The following is a 19,239-nucleotide window of genomic DNA, read 5'->3' as shown; positions in this document are numbered from 1 at the left end:
TCCTCGACCTCAGCGCCGCCTTTGACACCATCGATCACACCATCCTCCTCACCCGACTTGAAACCACCTTTAACATTACCGGCACTGCCCTCTCTTGGATTAAATCCTACCTCTCTGACAGACGCCAGTTCATCTCCATCAATAACTGCAAATCCCCCACTGCTCCCCTCCCCCAAGGTGTCCCCCAAGGTTCAGTTCTTGGCCCCCTCCTCTTCATCCTTTACCTGTCCCCCCTCGGTCACTTAATCCGCCGTCATGGTCTCCAATTCCACTGCTTCGCCGATGACATCCAGCTTTTCATCTCCACCAAGTCCATCTCCACCGCCACCCACTCTATCCTGACAAACTGCATCACTGAAATAAAATCCTGGCTTCAAATCAACTTCCTCAAACTTAACTGTGATAAATCTGAAATAATCATCATTGGCCCAAAAACGCTCATAAAATCCACCCATAACTTTGCCCTCAACATCGACGGTATCCCAGTATCCACCTCCCCTCACATCCGGAATCATGGCATCATCTTTGACCAAACCCTCTCCTTCGACAAATACACTAAACAGATCACAAAGACAGCCTTCTTTCACCTGAAAAACATCGCCCGTCTCCATCCATCCCTCTCCTCCGTGGCTGCAGAAACCCTCATCCACGCCTTCATCACTTCCCGTCTGGACTACTGCAATAGCCTCCTTTATGGTTCACCCTCAACAATCACCAATAAACTCCAATACATTCAGAACTCCGCTGCCCGTCTACTCACCCATTCCCGGACCCGTGACCACATCACCCCCGTCCTTTACAAGCTTCACTGGCTCCCCATCTCCCAGAGAATCCAGTACAAAATCCTCCTCTTGACCTACAAAGCCCTCCATAACCTGGCCCCATCCTACCTGGCTGACCTCCTCTCCAGACACACTCCCACCCGCAACCTCCGCTCTGCTGGTACCAACCTCATGACCCCCCCCCCCCCCCATCCGGACCAAATTTAGATCCTGGGGGGACAGGGCCTTCTCCATAGCTGCTCCCACCCTCTGGAACTCACTACCTCACACCATCAGAGACTCCTCCTCACTCACCACATTCAAAACATCACTCAAGACCCACCTGTTCAACACTGCATTCAACATTTAACCCACAGCATCTATCTAACCCCTGACTATCTCCTCTCCTTCTCCCTCCTTTGTGCTTTGAATATTTCCCTATTGATTCTTCTTTTTTGCAATTGTTTTTATGTTTTGCTATGCATTATGTTTTGCACTCTGTCAAAGCGTCTTTGGGCTTCCTGAAAAGCGCTATATAAAATAAATGCATTATTATTAATCACCTATGGGTCACAATTTTAAACCGATCTTCACTGAACTTCACCAGATGGTAGAGTTGGTCATAAAGAAGAAGCCTATTGATTTTTGAGGTCAAAGGTCATCTTGAGGTCAAATTTCTAAAATTGCCATTTTTCATCCGATTGACTTTCAAATTGAACAGCATTTGCATATTGTCACTAAATAGGGAAAACAACTATTTTGAGGTCAAACTTCCAAAATCATCAATTTTCATCTGAAAGATCATCAACTTTCATCCGATTGACTTGAAAATGAAATGGCAATTTCACAACACCTCACTGAATTGGGAAACCTACTAATTTTAAGGTCAAATGGTCAAAGGTCAACTCAAGATCAAACTTCTAAAATCATCAATTTTCATTCAATTGACTTTAAAATTAAATAGCAATTGTACAATGCCTCAATGGATTGGGAAAGCAGCTATTTTAAGGTAAAAAGGTCAAAGGCCATCTCAAGGTCAAACTTGTAAAATCATCAATTTTCATCTGAAAATGAAATGTCCACTTATGGCCGTATCACCCTCCCAGAATCCCTGATTTTCACTAAAACATCTTCTCCACAAATACCTGAGTGATATGGACCAAATTTGGTACAATGAATCGGGGACAGTAAGGTCTCGTGGGGTTGGGCTCCCCATCAGGATCCATCCATTTAAAAGGGGGTAAAAATGTTGTTTTGCCCCCTAATTTGATATTTCATTCAAAATTCTTCTCAGAAACCGACCAAACTGGCTATACGGCATCCTAACCTTAAGTTGTGCTTCCATTTTTGTTTCTTTGCATACAAGATCGAGGCTCGTGAAAGAGCTAACATTAATCACAAAAAAATGTCAAAACGACACATAAAACACAAAAAAATAAGGGGAGCGGTAGACAAGATGGAGAGAGAGGGGGAAGGACGCAAACACAACATTTGAGAGCAGGGACATCGGGAGAAATGTGGGAGGGGGAGGGCTTGGGGGGAGGTGGGAGAGGTATAAAACATATGAACACTGCAAGGACTTCCAGGAAAGAAGTTGGAATTTCAAAAAAAAAAGTGTATCTGGCGTGAATTAGCGGGGGTAGAAAAGATCAAGGTTTTGGATGGGGGAAGATAAGAGATCGTGATGAACAGCTGTTTTAAAGACCTGGAGGGAGGAGTGGGATTGAAGGGAGTGGGGGAGTTTGTTCCAGAGGCGGGAGAAAAGGGGAATGAAGGAATGAAAGAGTGAAGGTGAGCAGAGAGCCTCGATTTTGGCAGTTTAACCATAAGAGGGTTGCAGGCAGATCTTGTGCGACCTGAAGGAATATTGGGGGGGACAGAGCACAGAGAAAGCTGGGGGAGCAAGGCCGGAGAGGAGTCGGTAGAAGACAGAAAGACCACAAACCTGCCTGCGGTGAGTGAGTGAAAGGCCCTCGGAGTTAGCTTCATTGCAGGAGATTCCAATGATTCTGAAAGCTTTGGTTTCAACAGCGTGAAGCCGAGCTCGGTGTGAGGCAGGAGCACCGGCCCAGAAGGGGGAACAGTATTCCATTGAGCTGCGGATGAAAGCCTTTTATGTGGTGAGGAGCTCAGGTGTGCCAAGGAAGGACTCCGCACGACGGAGGATGCCCAGTCGGCGACTGGCTTTGGAGGCCAGCTTGGAAATATGGTTATCCCAAGAAAGATCATGGCAGATAGTGAGACCCAAAAGCTTGAGCAACAACTTCTTGGAGAGGATTGTTGACAAAGTAGATGGGAGGGTTTTCCAGTCGGTCCTTATGGAGAGACAGTGTAAGAGTGTGAGATTTTTCAGGATTTAAAGACATGTTCCACTTGTTTGACCAGTCTATGATTTTGTCCAGGTCTTCAGAGAGTGAGGAGGCTGCAGACTGCCGATCTGAAGGAAGAGGAATGGAGCGGCAGAGAGTGGAGTCATCAGCAAAGAGATGGAGAGGATTTCCCAGAGAGGCAGAGAGATCATTGATGAAGACCTGAAAAAGCACAGGGCCCAGGACACTGCCTTGGGGGAACTCCAGCCTGAACAGGAAGGGGAGATGAGAGAAATCCATTCAGGGCCACACGTTGATTACGACCAGAGAGGAAGTCCGCAAGCCATGCATGGAGATTTCCGTGGATACAATAGGAGGAGAGTTTGGTGAGCAGAGCTGGGTGCCAGACCGTATCGAAGGCACGTGATATGTCAAGGGAGACAGCTCTGATTTCCTGTTTGGCATTGAGGACCTCCATCCATTGTTGAGACAGCAGAAGCAGCATGTCCAGAGTAGAATGACCTGGTCTGAATCCAAATTGATGATCGGAGATCAAGCCATTGGAGAAGAGGAAGGATTTGATATCCAAGGCAATGATGGATTCCATGACTTTGCTGATAATTGGGAGCAGGCTGATTGGTCTGTCGTTGCAAGGATCTGTTTTTGCACATTTTTTGTGTAAAGCGGTAATGTTTGCTGATTTCCAGGATGCTGGCAGATGACCTTGAGCAAAAGAGAGGGTGAAAAGAACAGAGAGAGGGTGAGATTGAGCGGCAGAGCAGGATTTTAGGACCCGTGGGCTAATGCCGTCTGGTCCAGTTGCAGAATCAGAGTCGAGGATTGACTAAAACTCCTCCACTTTGTCAGGCAGAGAAGGACACAGAGTCAAGGAGCAGTTGGGTTCGACTGGGTAAGGTGGGAACAGAGAGAGAGATGGGTTTCGGACACAAGATTTTGAGGCAAACACAGAGTTGAGGCATTCGGCTTTGTCACATGCGGTGTCAACTGTGCAGCCATTTGAGGTAAGGGAGGGGATGGAGGGGGATCAAACACCAGAAACGGATTTGACCAGACGCCACCAGGATTTGGAGAAAGGAGACAGGTTTGAGAGTTCAATCTTGAGTGTGGAGAGATTGTGCTTCCTGGCACTCCTGAGGGTAGACACACACTTGTTCTGAGCTTGGTGGAAGGAACTGAGATTGCCTTCAGTTGGATTTGCCTTCCAAGAGGCAAAGGCAAGTTGTTTCAGGGCAACTGCCTCACCACAAGATTCATTGTACCATGGACGGGAGGAAGGGTAAGACAACTGAAGACGAGATGGGATAAATCTGTGCATGAGAGAGAGCAGTTTGCTTTGGAAGAATTCCCAGGAAGAATTGATGTCAGAGGCAGTAGAGATGGGAGACCAGTTCAGATGATTGATGGCTGCTTGCAGACTGTGCCAGTCAGCCTGAGTGAAATGCCAGACTCGTCGGCACTGAGGAGGCTCTCTGAGAATGGCCAGAGAGATGTCCACTTTGACAAGCACATGATTAGAAGAACCGATTGGAGCAGAAGAGCAGCAGACATTTGCAGGGAAGTTAGTCATAACCAAGTCCAGAAAGAAGATACTCCATTGACTGAGATCCGGGTCAGGAAATTGACAGATTGTGTCAGTACCAATGAGTCGCAGAAGTCCTTTGCTGAGGTGCCATGGCTGGTGAGAGAGGAACCCACACCCAGCCAGCTGGCATGATGACAGTTGAAGTCGCCACATATGAGGAAGAGAGAGTTTGGTGAGTTGATAGAAGTTGGTCCATGTTGTCCGACAGCGAAATGTAAATGGAGTCATCACTGTTTGGAGGACTGTACAGAACACATATGAACAAAAGGTGGGAGCGGAGAGGAAGCCGTAGCCAGAGGTACTCCTGGGGGTGGGGTGGAGAGAGGTCAGTGCAAGGAGAGTGAGGAAGAGAGTTTTTGATAAAGATAGCCACCCCACCACCAGGACGAGCCTCAGGTCTATCATACCGGAGTAGGGAGTAACCAGGAAGAGATATTAAGGAATCAGAGACATCTTGAAGGAAGCCGTGTCTTTATCATTGCCGTATCTTCCATGGAAAGGGGCTCGCGTTCCCCCTCCCCAAATCCTTCTTTCTCACGAAAATGTCTTCTGCTTTCAAACTACCTGGCTGATTCAAACCAAGTTCTGACAGGATGCATCAGGACAGGTAGGTCTTCTTGGTTTGTGCTCCTCATCTGGATCTTTCTCCTCAAAGGAGATTCCAAATTCGGATATTTTTTTTCTTATCCTCTGAAACAAAATTGGAATGAAATTTACTTGGAGACATTAAGACAAGGCCCAGATCTAAAGTTGTGCTCCACATAAGCACCGGCTCCCGCAAAACGGGCATTGTGGGGTCTGCCCCCCTGATCCACCATTTTCCCTGAAACATTTCCATAACAACGAGCCAGAATGGAACCAAATTTGACAGGATTGATCAGGGTAACAGGGAATTCTAGGCTTGTACTTCTCATCTGGATTCGCTCGCCCCCACGGTGCCAAATTCAGTGATGACGCTCAAAACTGGGCATTGGCAAAATCACATCAGGACCCCATTAAACAAAGTCAATTCCATTCAAATAGTCCCTACCCAATTCTGCTTTATCCGTTCCGTCTCCAGTCACCCCGCCTGTTGGGGAAATAACCTTCAGTCCTCCATGGCGCTCTATATTCACATTTTAGTGTTCCACTATGGAATACGTAATCAGTTTACTGAGAGTCACGTGGATTCACATTCAATGTTCGCATGGTGTAATTTCATTTGTAACCTGACACATGATACAGAGATGTGGCTGTGTTACTTTTGAATTCAGAATGGTAATTGCCAATTTGAAGTATAAATTATTCAATTCAAAGTTACAAAACTCCTAATTCATGAACAGAATTAATAATTGTATTGTCAACCTTTATTGTTAACTTGTTGTCTATGTCATACACATCTACCATCGCAAGCTACTTCACTGTGCTCAAGGCCTGCTGAAAATTGAGATGTTGAAAGAATCCGAAATTGCACAACTGCCCTCCACCAGCTGGATCAAACTACCCCTCCGAATTCCAAACTTTGTACCGACTCCACATGCAGCTCAGTGTAGTTCAACTAGACTCTGCTTGGCTTCTGTGTGAAATTAAAACCTAAGCGCCTCAACAAATATCCTCATGAAAATGGAAGGCAAATTGCTTAGTAGGAGCTTGGTTCTCATGCGAGAATAAAGTGGAAGTTGGGTGGGGAGAGGAGATGGTGAGTAGTGGGTGTTTTGAGGCAGTCATGTTCGATAAGGCCTAGCTCGATCACTGTATTTAGGGACTGAATTAGGTTGGTGGAGAGGAAAAGTTCATTTGGAAATCGGTATTCTGCCTCTGTGTTGTGGATTGATTTATTACCATCAGTAAACAGAAAATACATATTGTGTCCCATGCTGGGGTGACTGTCACTACATGTATAAAATCTCTTTTTTTCACCTTCCTGGTATCAGAATATAGTAGATTATTTGTAACTTGTCAGTCCAATTTCAGTTCTCACACAAAAACTTGAATTTTGGACAGCTTCACTTTGAACATTTGATAGAAAAATACAAAATTGAGAATGTTTTATTCCCATTATGCATTGTGGTTCATGCTCTTTTTTTCTGATTTAATGACTTAATATGTTGTCTTTAGATTTCAGCACAGAGTGCTGCGGCCATCGGAGCAAATCCGTTATTCCAACCTGCCAAATAATGCAAAGCTGGAGATGGTTGCTGCTTCACATCCATGTTCTTCTGAGCATCAGGTATCCATTTAAATTTTGAAGTTTCACATGATGTTTTTCTTTGCACAAAATCTTAAAATGAGTGATTTCCTCCTGAAGAATACGATGCAGATATTAAAGAGACGTTTTAATTTTGGGATTTGAGAATCCAGTCCAGCTATGATGCTGTCATCTAATAATTTGAGAAGTGTCTTTGTTTGTTACCTCCGCCACCGAAGGTGGATGGGTGTTATGTTTTCACCCCTGTCTGTCTGTTTGTTTGTGAACAGGATATCTCAAAAAGTTGTGGACAGATTCGGACGAAATTTGGCAGAGAGGTAGTGTATGTGACAAAGACAAAATGATTAGATTTTTGTGACGATTCGGATTCGGCTAGTACAATTTTTAAAAGCGAATCTTCACCATTGGGAAATGGGGCCAAAAACGATATATAGCAGGATTTCAAAAGTTGTGGATATTGGATGGATTTGGACGAAATGCCGTCGTTATGGACGGATTTGGATGAAAATTGGTGGACAGATTGGGTGTGTGACAAGGATGAGTCTATTAGATTGTGGTGAAGATCTGAATATGGATTCGGATACAAGAATTATTTAATTTTTAAGTGATTCTTCACCTTTGAGAGATCCGGCCAAAAGCGATATATAACATGATATTTAAAAAAGTTATGGACGAGTTATGACTAAACTTGGTGGACGAGTTGGTTTGGTGACGGGAGCAAGCCGATTAGATTTTGGTTCAGGTCCAAATCCAGATCCAGCCTATCAGTGGGATGCAAAACATAAACTGTTTAGCATGGCGGAGGCATGCGCTCTACCGAGTGCTGTTCTAGTTTGTGTGTGTGTGTTTGTTTGACTTGTATCCACTCAACAACTGCTGGATGGCATGAGTTAAATACTGGTGGTTGTATCAGGGTATAAAGGAGAGGGGGGGGGGGGTGCATGGGAAACCTTTAGGTGGGCAAAAGGTTTTTGTAGAGTCCTGGGGGTTCAGGGAAGGGGGAAGATCCCGAATGTACTGGATGTAAATATTGTTTGTTACGGCGGTTGCGTCGGCCAATCGGCCCAGATGCACTGAGGTGGAATGAGGGCCTAACAGCTACTTTAGCTTGCTCAATTTGGTTCGTCAGAGGTCGATCGAGCAACACGTTGGAATCCTCCTCCAAACTAAGCCACTCAATATGGTAACCACAGCAGTTTTCTGCGCTCTGGTGAAGTTTAAGCTTCGTTGCTAACTGTCCCGCCAAATCTGTTCTTTTGTAGGACTTGTAATGACATGGAAATGCTGTTGAATGCAGAGAATGAATGGGACGGCAACATAGAGAGTAACCCAGTTTTAGGACCGGCAGAGTAGATAACTGAGAAGGAAGTTGAGGAAGCGATAAAAGCAATGAAGAGTAGAGAAGCGGAGGGCCGACGGGAGTTGTGGTAGATATGTTGAAGGCAGCGGGAAATTGGGGTGTGAAGAGAATGACAGAGATCTGTAATCTGGTGGTGAAAGAAGGCCACATTCCAGAGGATTGGAAACTGAGTACCCTCGTCCCTCTATACAAGGGGAAAGGTGACCCTCTGGACTGTGGCTCGTATAGAGCGATAAAGTTATTAGAGCATGGAATGAAGGTAATGGAAAGGGTGTTGGGGAAGAGGATAAGGAAGAAAACTTGAAGATCGACGAAATGCAGTTTGGATTTATGCCAGGAAGAGGAACGACAGACGTGCTTTTTATTGTAAGGCAGTTGCAGGAGAAGTACATGGAGAAGAGGAAGAAGTTGTTTCTTGTGTTTGTTGATCTGGAGAAAGCATTCGATAGGGTTCCACGTGAAGTAGTGACATGGGCATTGAGGAAGTTAGGAGTGGAGGAATGGTTTATCAGGGTGGTGATGGCAATGTATGAGAGAGCGTACCTAGCTGTAAAGACGAAGGACGGGAACAGTTGTGAGTTTGAGGTGAAGGTGGGAGTGCGTCAAGAGTCGGTACTGAGTCCACTACTATTTGTAGCTGTGATGGAGGTGCTGGATCGGAACGTAAAGGAGGGTTTGCCGTGGGAGTTGTTGTCTGCAGATGATCTGGTGTTGATTGGGGAGAGTATGGATGGACTGAAGGACAAGATGAAAAAGTGGAAGGAATGTATGGAGACAAAAGGTCTGAAGGTGAATATCGGAAGGACTAAGGTGATGGCATGTGGTAAAGCATGTGGTGAGGTGGAAAGAACTGGGAAGTGGCCGTGTGCTGTGTGCAGGAAGGGTGTCGTAGTGAACTCCATTCAATGTAGAATGTGCGCCGAGTGGGGGTTTTTTTTTTTTGGTTTTTTTTTGTATACAATATCGAGGCTCGTGAAAGAGCGAACATTAATCACACAGAAAGACAAACCGACACATAAAACATATATCATGGGGAGCGGTAGACAAGATGGGGAGAGAGCGGGAAGGACACAAACAACATTTGAGAGCAGGGACCGAGAGACATCGAGACATCGAGAGATCTGTGGGAGGGGGAGGGCTTTTGGGGGGGGGGAGACATGGGAAGGGGGGGGGGGGGGTGGGAGAGGTATAAAACTTATGGACACTGCCAGGACTTCCAGGAAAGAAGTTGGAATTTCAAACAAGGTGGATCTGGGGTGAATTAGCGGGGGCAGAAAAGATCAAGGTTTTGGATGGGGGAAGATAAGAGATAGTGGTGAACAGCTGTTTTAAAGACCTGGAGGGAGGAGTGGGATTGAAGGGAGTTTGGGAGTTTGTTCCAGAGGTGGGAGAAAAGAGGAATGAAAGAGTGAAGGTGAGCAGAGAGCCGAGATTTCGGCAGTTTAACCATCAGAGGGTTGCTGGCAGATCTTGTGTGACCTGTAGGAATATTTGGGGGACAGAGCACAGAGAGAGCTGGGGGAGCAAGGCCGGAGAGGAGTCGGTAGAAGACAGAAAGACCACCTACCTGCCTGCGGTGAGCGAGTGAAAGCCCCTCGGAGATGGCTTCATCGCGGGAGATTCCAATGATTCTGAAAGCTTTGGTTTCAACAGCGTGAAGTCGAGCTAGGTGTGAGGCAGGAACACCGGCCCATAGGGGAGAACAGTATTCCATTGAGCTGCGGATGAAAGCCTTGTATATGGTGAGGAGCTCAGGTGTGCCAAGGAAGGACTTCGCACGACGGAGGATGCCCAGTCGGCAACTGGCTTTGGAGGCCAGCTTGGAAATGTGGTTTTCCCAAGAAAGATCATGGCAGATAGTGAGACCCAAAAGCTTGAGCGACAGAACTTCTTGGAGAGGATTGTTGAGAAAGTTGATGGGAGGGTTGACCAGTCGATCTTTTCGGAGCGACATAGTAAGAGTGTGAGATTTGTCAGGATTTAAAGACATGTTCCACTTGTTTGACCAGTCTGTGATTTTGTCCAGGTCTTCAGAGAGTGAGGAGGCTGCAGACTGCCGATCTGAAGGAAGTGGAATGGAGCGGCAGAGAGTGGAGTCATCAGCAAAGAGATGGAGAGGATTTCCCAGAGAGGCAGATAAATCATTGATGAAGACCTGAAAAAGCACAGGGCCCAGGACACTGCCTTGGGGGAACTCCAGCCTGAACAGGAAGGGGAGATGAGAGAAATCCATTCAGGGCCACACGTTGATTACGACCAGAGAGGAAGTCCGCAAGCCATGCATGGAGATTTCCGTGGATACAATAGGAGGAGAGTTTGGTGAGCAGAGCTGGGTGCCAGACCGTATCGAAGGCACGTGATATGTCAAGGGAGACATCTCTGATTTCCTGTTTGGCATTGAGGACCTCCATCCATTGTTGAGACAGCAGAAGCAGCATGTCCAGAGTAGAATGACCTGGTCTGAATCCAAATTGATGATCGGAGATCAAGCCATTGGAGAAGAGGAAGGATTTGATATCCGAGGCAGTGATGGATTCCATGACTTTGCTGATAATTGGGAGCAGGCTGATTGGTCTGTCGTTGCAAGGATCTGTTTTTGCACATTTTTTGTGTAAAGCGGTAATGTTTGCTGATTTCCAGGATGCTGGCAGATGACCTTGAGCAAAAGAGAGGGTGAAAAGAACAGAGAGAGGGTGAGATTGAGCGGCAGAGCAGGATTTTAAGACCCGTGGGCTGATGCCGTCTGGTCCAGTTGCAGAATCAGAGTCGAGGTTTGACAAAAACTCCTCCACCTTGTCAGGAGAGAAGGACACAGAGTCCAGGAGCAGTTGGGTTCGACTGGGTAAGGTGGGAACAGAGAGAGATGGGTTTGGGACACAAGATTTTTAGGCAAACACAGAGTTGAGGCATTCGGCTTTGTCACGTGCGGTGTCAACTGTGTAGCCATTTGAGGTAAGGGAGGGGATGGAGGGGGAACAAACGCCAGAAACGGATTTGACCAGACGCCACCAGGATTTGGAGGAAGGAGACAGGTTTGAGAGTTCATTCTTGAGTGTGGAGAGATAGTGCTTCCTGGCCCTCCTGAGGGTAGACACACACTTGTGTTTACACACACTTGTGTTTACACTTGTGTTTACAGTGTGTTTACACACAATTGTGCCACTTTTACACACATTTTACAATAGATGTGCCACTTTTACACACATTTTACAATTGAGTCGCCACTTTTACACACATTTTACAATAGATGTGCCACTTTTACACACATTTTACAATAGATGTGCCACTTTTACACACATTTTACAATTGAGTCGCCACTTTTACACACATTTTACAATTGTCGCCACTTTTACACACATTTTACAATAGATTTGCCACTTTAACACACATTTTACAATTGAGCTCCACTTTTACACACATTTTACAATAGATTTTACAATAGATTACATGGTGGAAGGAACTGAGATTGCCTTCAGTTGGATTAGCCTTCCAAGAGGCAAAGGCAAGTTGTTTCAGGGCAACTGCCTCACCACAAGATTCAGTGTACCATGGACGGGAGGAAGGGTAAGACAACTGAAGACGAGATGGGATAAATCTGTGCATGAGGGAGAGCAGTTTGCTTTGGAAGAATTCCCAGGAAGAATTGATGTCAGAGGCAGTGGAGATGGGAGACCAATCCAGATGATTGATAGCTGCTTGATTGAAGACTGTCCCAGTCGGCCTGAGTGAAATGCCAGACTTGTCGACGCTGAGGAGGCTCTCTCAGAATGGCCAGAGAGATGTCCACTTTAACAAGCACATGATCAGAAGAACCGATTGGAGCAGAAGAAGAGCAACAGACATTAGCAGGGAAGTTTGTCATAACCAAGTCTAGAAGAGAAGATACTCCATTGGCTGAGATGCGGGTCGGGAAATTGACAGATTGTGTCAATCCCAGTGAGTCACAGAAGTCCTTTGCTGAGGTGCCATGACTGGTGAGAGAGGAACCCACACCCAACCAGCTGGCGTGATGACAGTTGAAGTCACCACATATGAGGAAGAGAGAGTTGGGATGAGTGGATAGAAGTTGGTCCATGTTGTCAGACAGTGAAATGTAAATGGAGTCATCACTGTTTGGAGGACGGTACAGAACACATATGAACAAAAGGTGGGAGCGGAGAGGAAGCCGTGGAGAGAGGGCAGTGCAAGGAGAGTGAGGAAGAGAGTTTTTGATAAAGATAGCCACCCCACCACCAGGACGAGGCTCAGGTCTATCATACCGGAGGAGGGAGTAACCAGGAAGAGATATTAAGGAATCAGAGACATCTTGAAGGAGGTACGTTTCTGTTAAGCAGATCAAGTCTGGATTGTCAGAAGCAACCTGTATGGAGAGATCAGTCAGGTTGGAGCGAAGGCCCCGGATGTTTGAGGTCCATACCGTTAATGAAGAGAGAGGGGGAGCATTGGGTACAGGACAAGGGAGGGGAGGTGTGAGGTGTAGGGTAAGATGAAGGATGAGAGGGGGAGGTAGGGAGAGCAGTTGATAGTGTGTGAGAGATTACAGAAGAGTTACAAGAAAGGGAAGGATGAGGAGGACGAAAGGTTTGATGGTGAAGGGATGAGGCACAGTGAGGGGTTGTTTGAGAGGGGGGCAGAGAAAAGTAGAAGGTTGGGGTATGTGGAGGTATGAGATAGAAGGGAGACAAAGTGGGGAGGAGGCAGCTTTGAGGAGGAGGGGGGGAGGAGGGAGAATTGGAGAGGAATGGTGTGGGGGGAGATTTGAATGGGAGGGGTTGGGGGGGAGTTTTAAAGGGGAGGAGTGATGGGGGAGTTTAGGAGGGGAGGGGCAAGGGGGGAGTTAGGAGTGGAGGGGGAGTTTAGGAGTGTAGGGGCAAGGGGGGGGCGTTTGGAGGGGAGGGGCAAGGGGGGAGTTTAGGAGGGGAAGGGCAAGGGGGGAGTTTAGGAGTGGAGGGGCAAGGGGGGAGTTTAGGAGTGGAGGGGCAAGGGGGGAGTTTAGGAGTGGAGGGGCAAGGGGGGAGTTTAGGAGTGGAGGGGCAAGGGGGGAGTTTAGGAGTGTAGGGGCAAGGGGGGGGATTTGGAGGGGAGGGGCAAGAGGGGAGTTTATAAAGTGGATGATTAATGAAAGACGAACATTGATAACAAATTGGGTTTATTGTGATTTTCAAGTTAGCAATCCGAATAAGAACGATGGAGGAGGGGTGGTCTGAATGTGAATTTAGAACATGCAGTGAGGGAGACGTATAAGAGATTGAATTATTTTTTTTTGAAGTGGAATGAGTTGGAGAAGAAATTGAAAAAAGCCTTTTAAATAGGAAGAAAAACAGCGTGTTGTAATATACCACTGAATAAAACACTGAAGGGGAAAGTTTAAACATATTTAAATAATATTTTTTTTATAACCGTGAACAATCTTATATGCACAAAACACCAATGGGGGGAAGGCCGAGAGGGACAACCACGAGTCACGTGAACAGGGCAAAAAGTGGATGGCAAGGAGATAATGGGGGTGGGGCGAACAGCACACCTGGACAGAAGTACAGGATGAGACAACAGCACACGTGGAGAAAGGAAAATAAATGTTTTTGGTTTTTTTGTTTTTGTTTTTTTTGGGGAGGGGGGGGCGGATTTAAAACGTTAGACAAAGAGTATTATGTTCGGGGTAGAAGGGAAAAATCTAAGAGCCAAGCAAAACACGAAGTAGGGGACTTAAGTTAACAAACACCGACAGGGGTACAAGGCTGCACACGCGGATTACGAGTTACAGGAAAGTCACTATAAACAAACAATAACGCATAGACGATAAAATAACGAGTTGAAATTTGACAAACAAACAAATGAAAAAATAACTTCACTTTGGATGCCCGGAGAGAACCAAGCCTCAAGGTCGGAAGCTTCAACAACAAGGCCGCGCGGCACGAAATACTTGACTATTTTATACAGGTATGAAAGAATAACACCGAGATTCTTCCGAGGGACACACAAAAGGTACACCCACGTAAGATAAATACAGTTTCGACAAAAATACAATTGTGACAATTACTTAACTTCGAGCGTGCGTGAAGATCGTGGAACGGCTTTGAAAAACCGTGACCGCCAATGTAGTGGTCTGAGGGTTAATCGAAAATGTAGTGGTCTGAGAGGGTCATTAACCAGTGTGGCAGCTACATTCAAGTCTAAGGTGTGCACAGAGGGAGCTGCAGATGGAGGAAACGTTGAGTTGAATCTTGGAGATGGCATGAAGCTGGAAGTTGTGAAAACATTTTACTGCCTAGGAGACATGCTGAATGGAGAAGGTGGATCAGACTCGGCAACGGTTGCTTGAGTGAGATGTGCATGGAAGAGGTTTCGGGAAAGGTGTCTGCTGCATGTGTGAGAAGTGTTATGATTTATGGGAGCGCGACATGGGTAATGAACGTAGAGCAGCAACGAAGGCTGGAAAGGGTGGAAATGCGAATGGTTCGGTGGATGTGCGGAGTATCGTTGAGAGAGAGAGAGGAAGACAAATGATGAATTGTGAAAGATGATGGGAATAGAGCCTGTGATGGATGCTGTGAAGAGAAACAGGTTGAGATGGTTTGGTCATGTGTTGAGGAAGGATGAAAGTGACTGTTTGAGAAGAGTGATGGAAATGAATGTAGAAGGAAGTAGAGGATGGGGAAGACCGAAAAAAAACTTGGCTAAAGGTGGTGGAAGAAGAAATGCTGGCAAGGGGGTTAGCAAGGGGAGATGTAGAAAATAGGGCAAAATGGAGAAGATCGTCATGGGGCCTGCAAGGATAACACCTGCTCTTGCAGGGAAATGGCCTTAAAATGTTGTTGTTGTTGTTGTTGTTGTTGTTGTTGTTGTTGTTGTTGTAGGACTTGTAAAATCGAATGGTTTTTCCTCTATGTCTTCAAGACAGCTTGGTCATGCGAACTTGAATACTCGATGGAGACCCGGTTCAATCATGTTTGCTTAATAAATGGGGATGGGAGACCAAGGAACACGGAAACATTAGACAACTTTTTGGAGATATTCTGCTATGTATCGTTTTTGGCCCTATCTCCCAATGGTTAAGAATCACTTTAAAAATTGTACGATCCGGATCCGAATCCAGATCTTCACCAAAATCTAATCGTTTCGTCCGTGTCACATACGCTATCTCTCTGCCAAATTTCGTCCAAATCTGTCCACACCTTTTTGAGATATCTGGTTCACAAACAAACAGACAGACAGGGGTGAAAACATAACCTCACCCACCTTCGGTGGCGGAGGTAACAAATTTTTTTTTTTTTTTTTTTTTTTTTTTTTTGTATACAAGATCGAGGCTCGTGAAAGAGCTAACATTAATCACACAAAAAGACAAACCGACACACAAAACACAAAAAACAAGGGGAGCGGCAGACAAGATGGGGAGAGAGGGGGAAGGACACAAAAGAGGGGGGGAAGAGGGGGAAGGACACAAACACAACATTTGAGAGCAGGGACATCGGGAGGACTTGGGGGGAGGTGGGAGAGGAATAAAACATATGAACACTGCAAGGACTCTGGGGTGAATTACCGGGGGTAGAAAAGATCAAGGTTTTCGATGGGGGAAGATAAGAGATGGTGGTGAACAGCTGTTTTAAAGACCTGGAGGGAGGAGTGGGATTGAAGGGAGTGGGGGAGTTTGTTCCAGAGGCGGGAGAAAAGGGGAATGAAAGAGTGAAGGTGAGCAGAGAGCCTAGACTTTGGCAGTTTAACCATAAGAGGGTTGCAGGCAGATCTTGTGCGACCTGAAGGAATATTGGGGGGACAGAGCACAGAGAGAGCTGGGGGAGCAAGGCCGGAGAGGAGTCGGTAGAAGACAGAAAGACCACCAACCTGCCTGCGGTGAGTGAGTGAAAGGCCCTCGGTGTTGACTACATCGCAGGAGATTCCAATGATTCTGAAAGCTTTGGCCTCAACAGCGTGAAGCCGAGCAAGGTGTGAGGCAGGAGCACCAGCCCAGAGGGGGGGAACAGTATTCCATTGAGCTGCGGAAGAAAGCCTTGTATGTGGTGAGGAGCTCAGGTGTGCCAAGGAAGGACTTCGCACGACGGAGGATGCCCAGTCGGTGACTGGCTTTGGAGGCCAGCTTGGAAATGTGGTTTTCCCAAGAAAGATCATGGCAGATAGTGAGACCCAAAAGCTTGAGCGACAGAACTTCTTGGAGAGGATTGTTGAGAAAGTAGATGGGAGGGTTGTCCAGTCGGTCCTTTCGGAGAGACATTGTAAGAGTGTGAGATTTGTCAGGATTGAAAGACATGTTCCACTTGTTTGACCAGTCTGTGATTTTGTCCAGGTCTGCAGAGAGTGAGGAGGCTGCAGACTGCCGATATGAGGGATGAGGAATGGAGCGACAGAGAGTAGAGTCGTCAGCAAAGAGATAGAGAGGATTTTCAAGAGAGTCAGAGAGATCATTGATGAAGACCAGAAAAAGCACAGGGCCCAGAACACTACCTTGGGGAACTCCAGCCTGAACAGGAAGAGGAGATGAGAGAAACCCATTCAGGGCCACACGTTGACTACGACCAGAGAGGAAGTCCGCCAGCCATGCGTGGAGATTTCCATCGATACCAAAGGAGGAGAGTTTGGTGAGCAGAGCAGGGTGCCAGACCGTATCGAAGGCACGTGAAATGTCAAGGGAGACAGCTCTAATTTCCTGTTTGGCGTTGAGGACCTCCATCCATTGTTGAGAAAGCAGAAGCAGCATGTCCAGAGTAGAGTGACCAGGTCTGAAACCAAATTGATGATCAGAGATCAAGCCATTGGAGAAGAGGAAAGATTTAATATCTGAAGCAATGATGGATTCCATGACTTTGCTGATAATTGGGAGAAGGCTGATTGGTCTGTAGTTGCTGGGATCTGTTTTTGCACCTTTTTTGTGCAAAGCGGTGATGTTGGCTGATTTCCAAGCAGATGGCAGATGACCTTGAGCAAAAGAGAGGGTGAAGAGAACAGAAAGAGGGAGTGAAAGAGCAGAAGAACATGATTTTAGGACCCGTGGGCTGATGCCGTCAGGACCAGTTGCAGAATCAGAGTCGAGGGTTGACAGAAACTTTTCCACCTTGTCAGGAGGAAAGGACACAGAGTCCAGGAGCAGCTGGGTACGACTGGGTACGGTGGGTACAGAGAGGGATGGGTTTGGGACACAAGATTTAGAGGCAAACACAGAGTTGAGGCATTCAGCTTTTTCACGTGCGGAGTCAGCCGTTAAGCCGTTTGAGGTGAGGGAGGGAGGGGATGGAGGGGGAACAAACACCAGAAACAGATTTGACCAGACGCCACCAGGATTTGGAAGAGGGAGACAGATAAGAGAGTTCGGTCTTGAGAACGGTGAGATATTGTTTCCTGGCTCTCCTGAGGGTGGACACACACTTGTTTCGGGCTTTGTGAAAGGAAATGAGATTTCCTTCCGTTGGATTTGCTTTCCAGGAGACGAAAGCAAGTTGTTTCAGGGCAACAGCCTCACCACAAGATTCCGTGTACCATGGACGGGAGGAAGGGTATGACAACTGAAGACGAGATGGTATAAATCTGTGCATGAGAGAGAGAGCAATTTACTTTGAAAGAATTCCCAGGATGAGTTGATGTCAGAGGTGGTAGAGATGGGAGACCAGTCCTGATGATTGATGGCTGCTTGAAGACCGTGCCAGCTGGATTTAAAAATGTATTGGTGGGCATAGTCTGCTGAAGCACTTTTTGTGGGTAGGTGGGGGAGGTGGAGGGTTCCCAGAGCAACCATATTTATCTACATTTTTGGCTTTAATAGAAAGAATTCTTATTGCGCGGTTTCATTTTCCATGTTTACCGAACAAGTTCTGCCAATCTTTTTGTCCCCCCGGGAGCGAAAGGGGGGCTATGGTTTTCCCGTCCATCCGTGCGTGCGTAAGCGAAGGACCGCATTCGAATTTGGTGTGTGGGTGCAACCCACGTCAAAATCCAAGATGGCCACCGCCATGTATGTCTGAACCTTGTGAGCTGAATATCTTGAAAAATAAGCCAAGTACCAACTTCTAATCTGGTGTCTGGGTGTATCTCGGCACAAGGAAGAACGCTATTGAAAATTGGGTCGCCACGTCAAAATCCAACATGGCCACCGCCATGTATGTCTGAACCTTGTGAGATTAATATCTTGAAAAATAAGCCAAGTACCAACTTCTAATCTGGTGTGTGGGTGTATCTAGGCACAAGGAAGAACGCTGTTTAAAATTGGGTCGCCACGTCCAAATCCAAGATGGCCGCCGCCATGTATGTCTGAACCTTGTGAGATGAATATCTTGAAAAATAAGCGAAGTACCAACTTCTAATTTGGTGTATGGGTGTACCTCGGCATAAGGAAGAACGCTATTGAAAATTGGGTCGCCACGTCAAAATCCAAGATGGCCGCCTTGCGTCTTCCACTTTGTCAACTCGCATCACTTCACCGACGGGGGACCTAGGCGTAACGCTTGTTTGAAAATCATCTCATGCGATTGTAAAATTATGAATATTTGTTTTTTGTTTTTCTCGCTATAAGAACTTTTGGTGTAAATATCACTATGCCATTGCCAACCAGTCGGTGGTCTCTGTCTTTTGCCACCTCCTTTCTGGTCTTGCACCTTCTGCCTGCCCTCTGCATGCTCTCCTCTCCCCTTATGTATTTGCAAGTCGCATGTGGACGTGATCCACCAGCAATCCATCCTCGTGTAAACTACCTAAATCCAGGATCACGGTTCACCTCTAACCATTCGCTCCTCTTGTTTTGGTGCCTATTGAACAACTCCCACATCCTATTTTATCTCATTCTTCCCTCCATGTCTTCAAGAAAGCAGTTCACCACTATCTCAGATCATACCCAATCCAAGCATGATCTTTTCTCTGTCTGTTAAACCACTCCCCCCACCCACCTTCCCTCCTCCCCCTCCCCCCCCCCCACCCACCCACAAAAAAGCTTTTGCTCGTTTATCCTTCCTGACCACCCCCTGCATGCTTTCCTACCTCTCATCGTTTCCCACATCCCTTGTTTGTTTGTTTCC

The 19,239-nt window shown here is 46.5% G+C and overlaps 1 protein-coding gene across 3 annotated transcripts in view; it reads left to right on the top strand.

Moving 5' to 3' along the window:
- The window catches only part of ASPSCR1 (ASPSCR1 tether for SLC2A4, UBX domain containing), a 133,693-nt gene that overhangs the window by 8,906 nt on the left and 105,548 nt on the right, over positions 1–19,239 (top strand). For all 3 annotated transcript variants that reach the window (XM_078774255.1, XM_078774258.1, XM_078774256.1), the window contains exon 3: positions 6,771–6,882. In XM_078774255.1, the coding sequence (XP_078630381.1) occupies positions 6,771–6,882 (112 nt within the window). The remainder of the gene's footprint in view (positions 1–6,770; positions 6,883–19,239) is intronic.

The sequence above is a fragment of the Myxine glutinosa genome, chromosome 3 (assembly GCF_964187855.1).
Source record: "Myxine glutinosa chromosome 3, kmMyxGlut1.1, whole genome shotgun sequence".
In the NCBI taxonomy this organism is placed as follows: Eukaryota; Metazoa; Chordata; class Myxini; order Myxiniformes; family Myxinidae; genus Myxine; species Myxine glutinosa.
The sequence above is the reverse complement of the archived record's forward strand: the minus strand, read 5'-3'. Positions and strand labels throughout refer to the sequence as shown.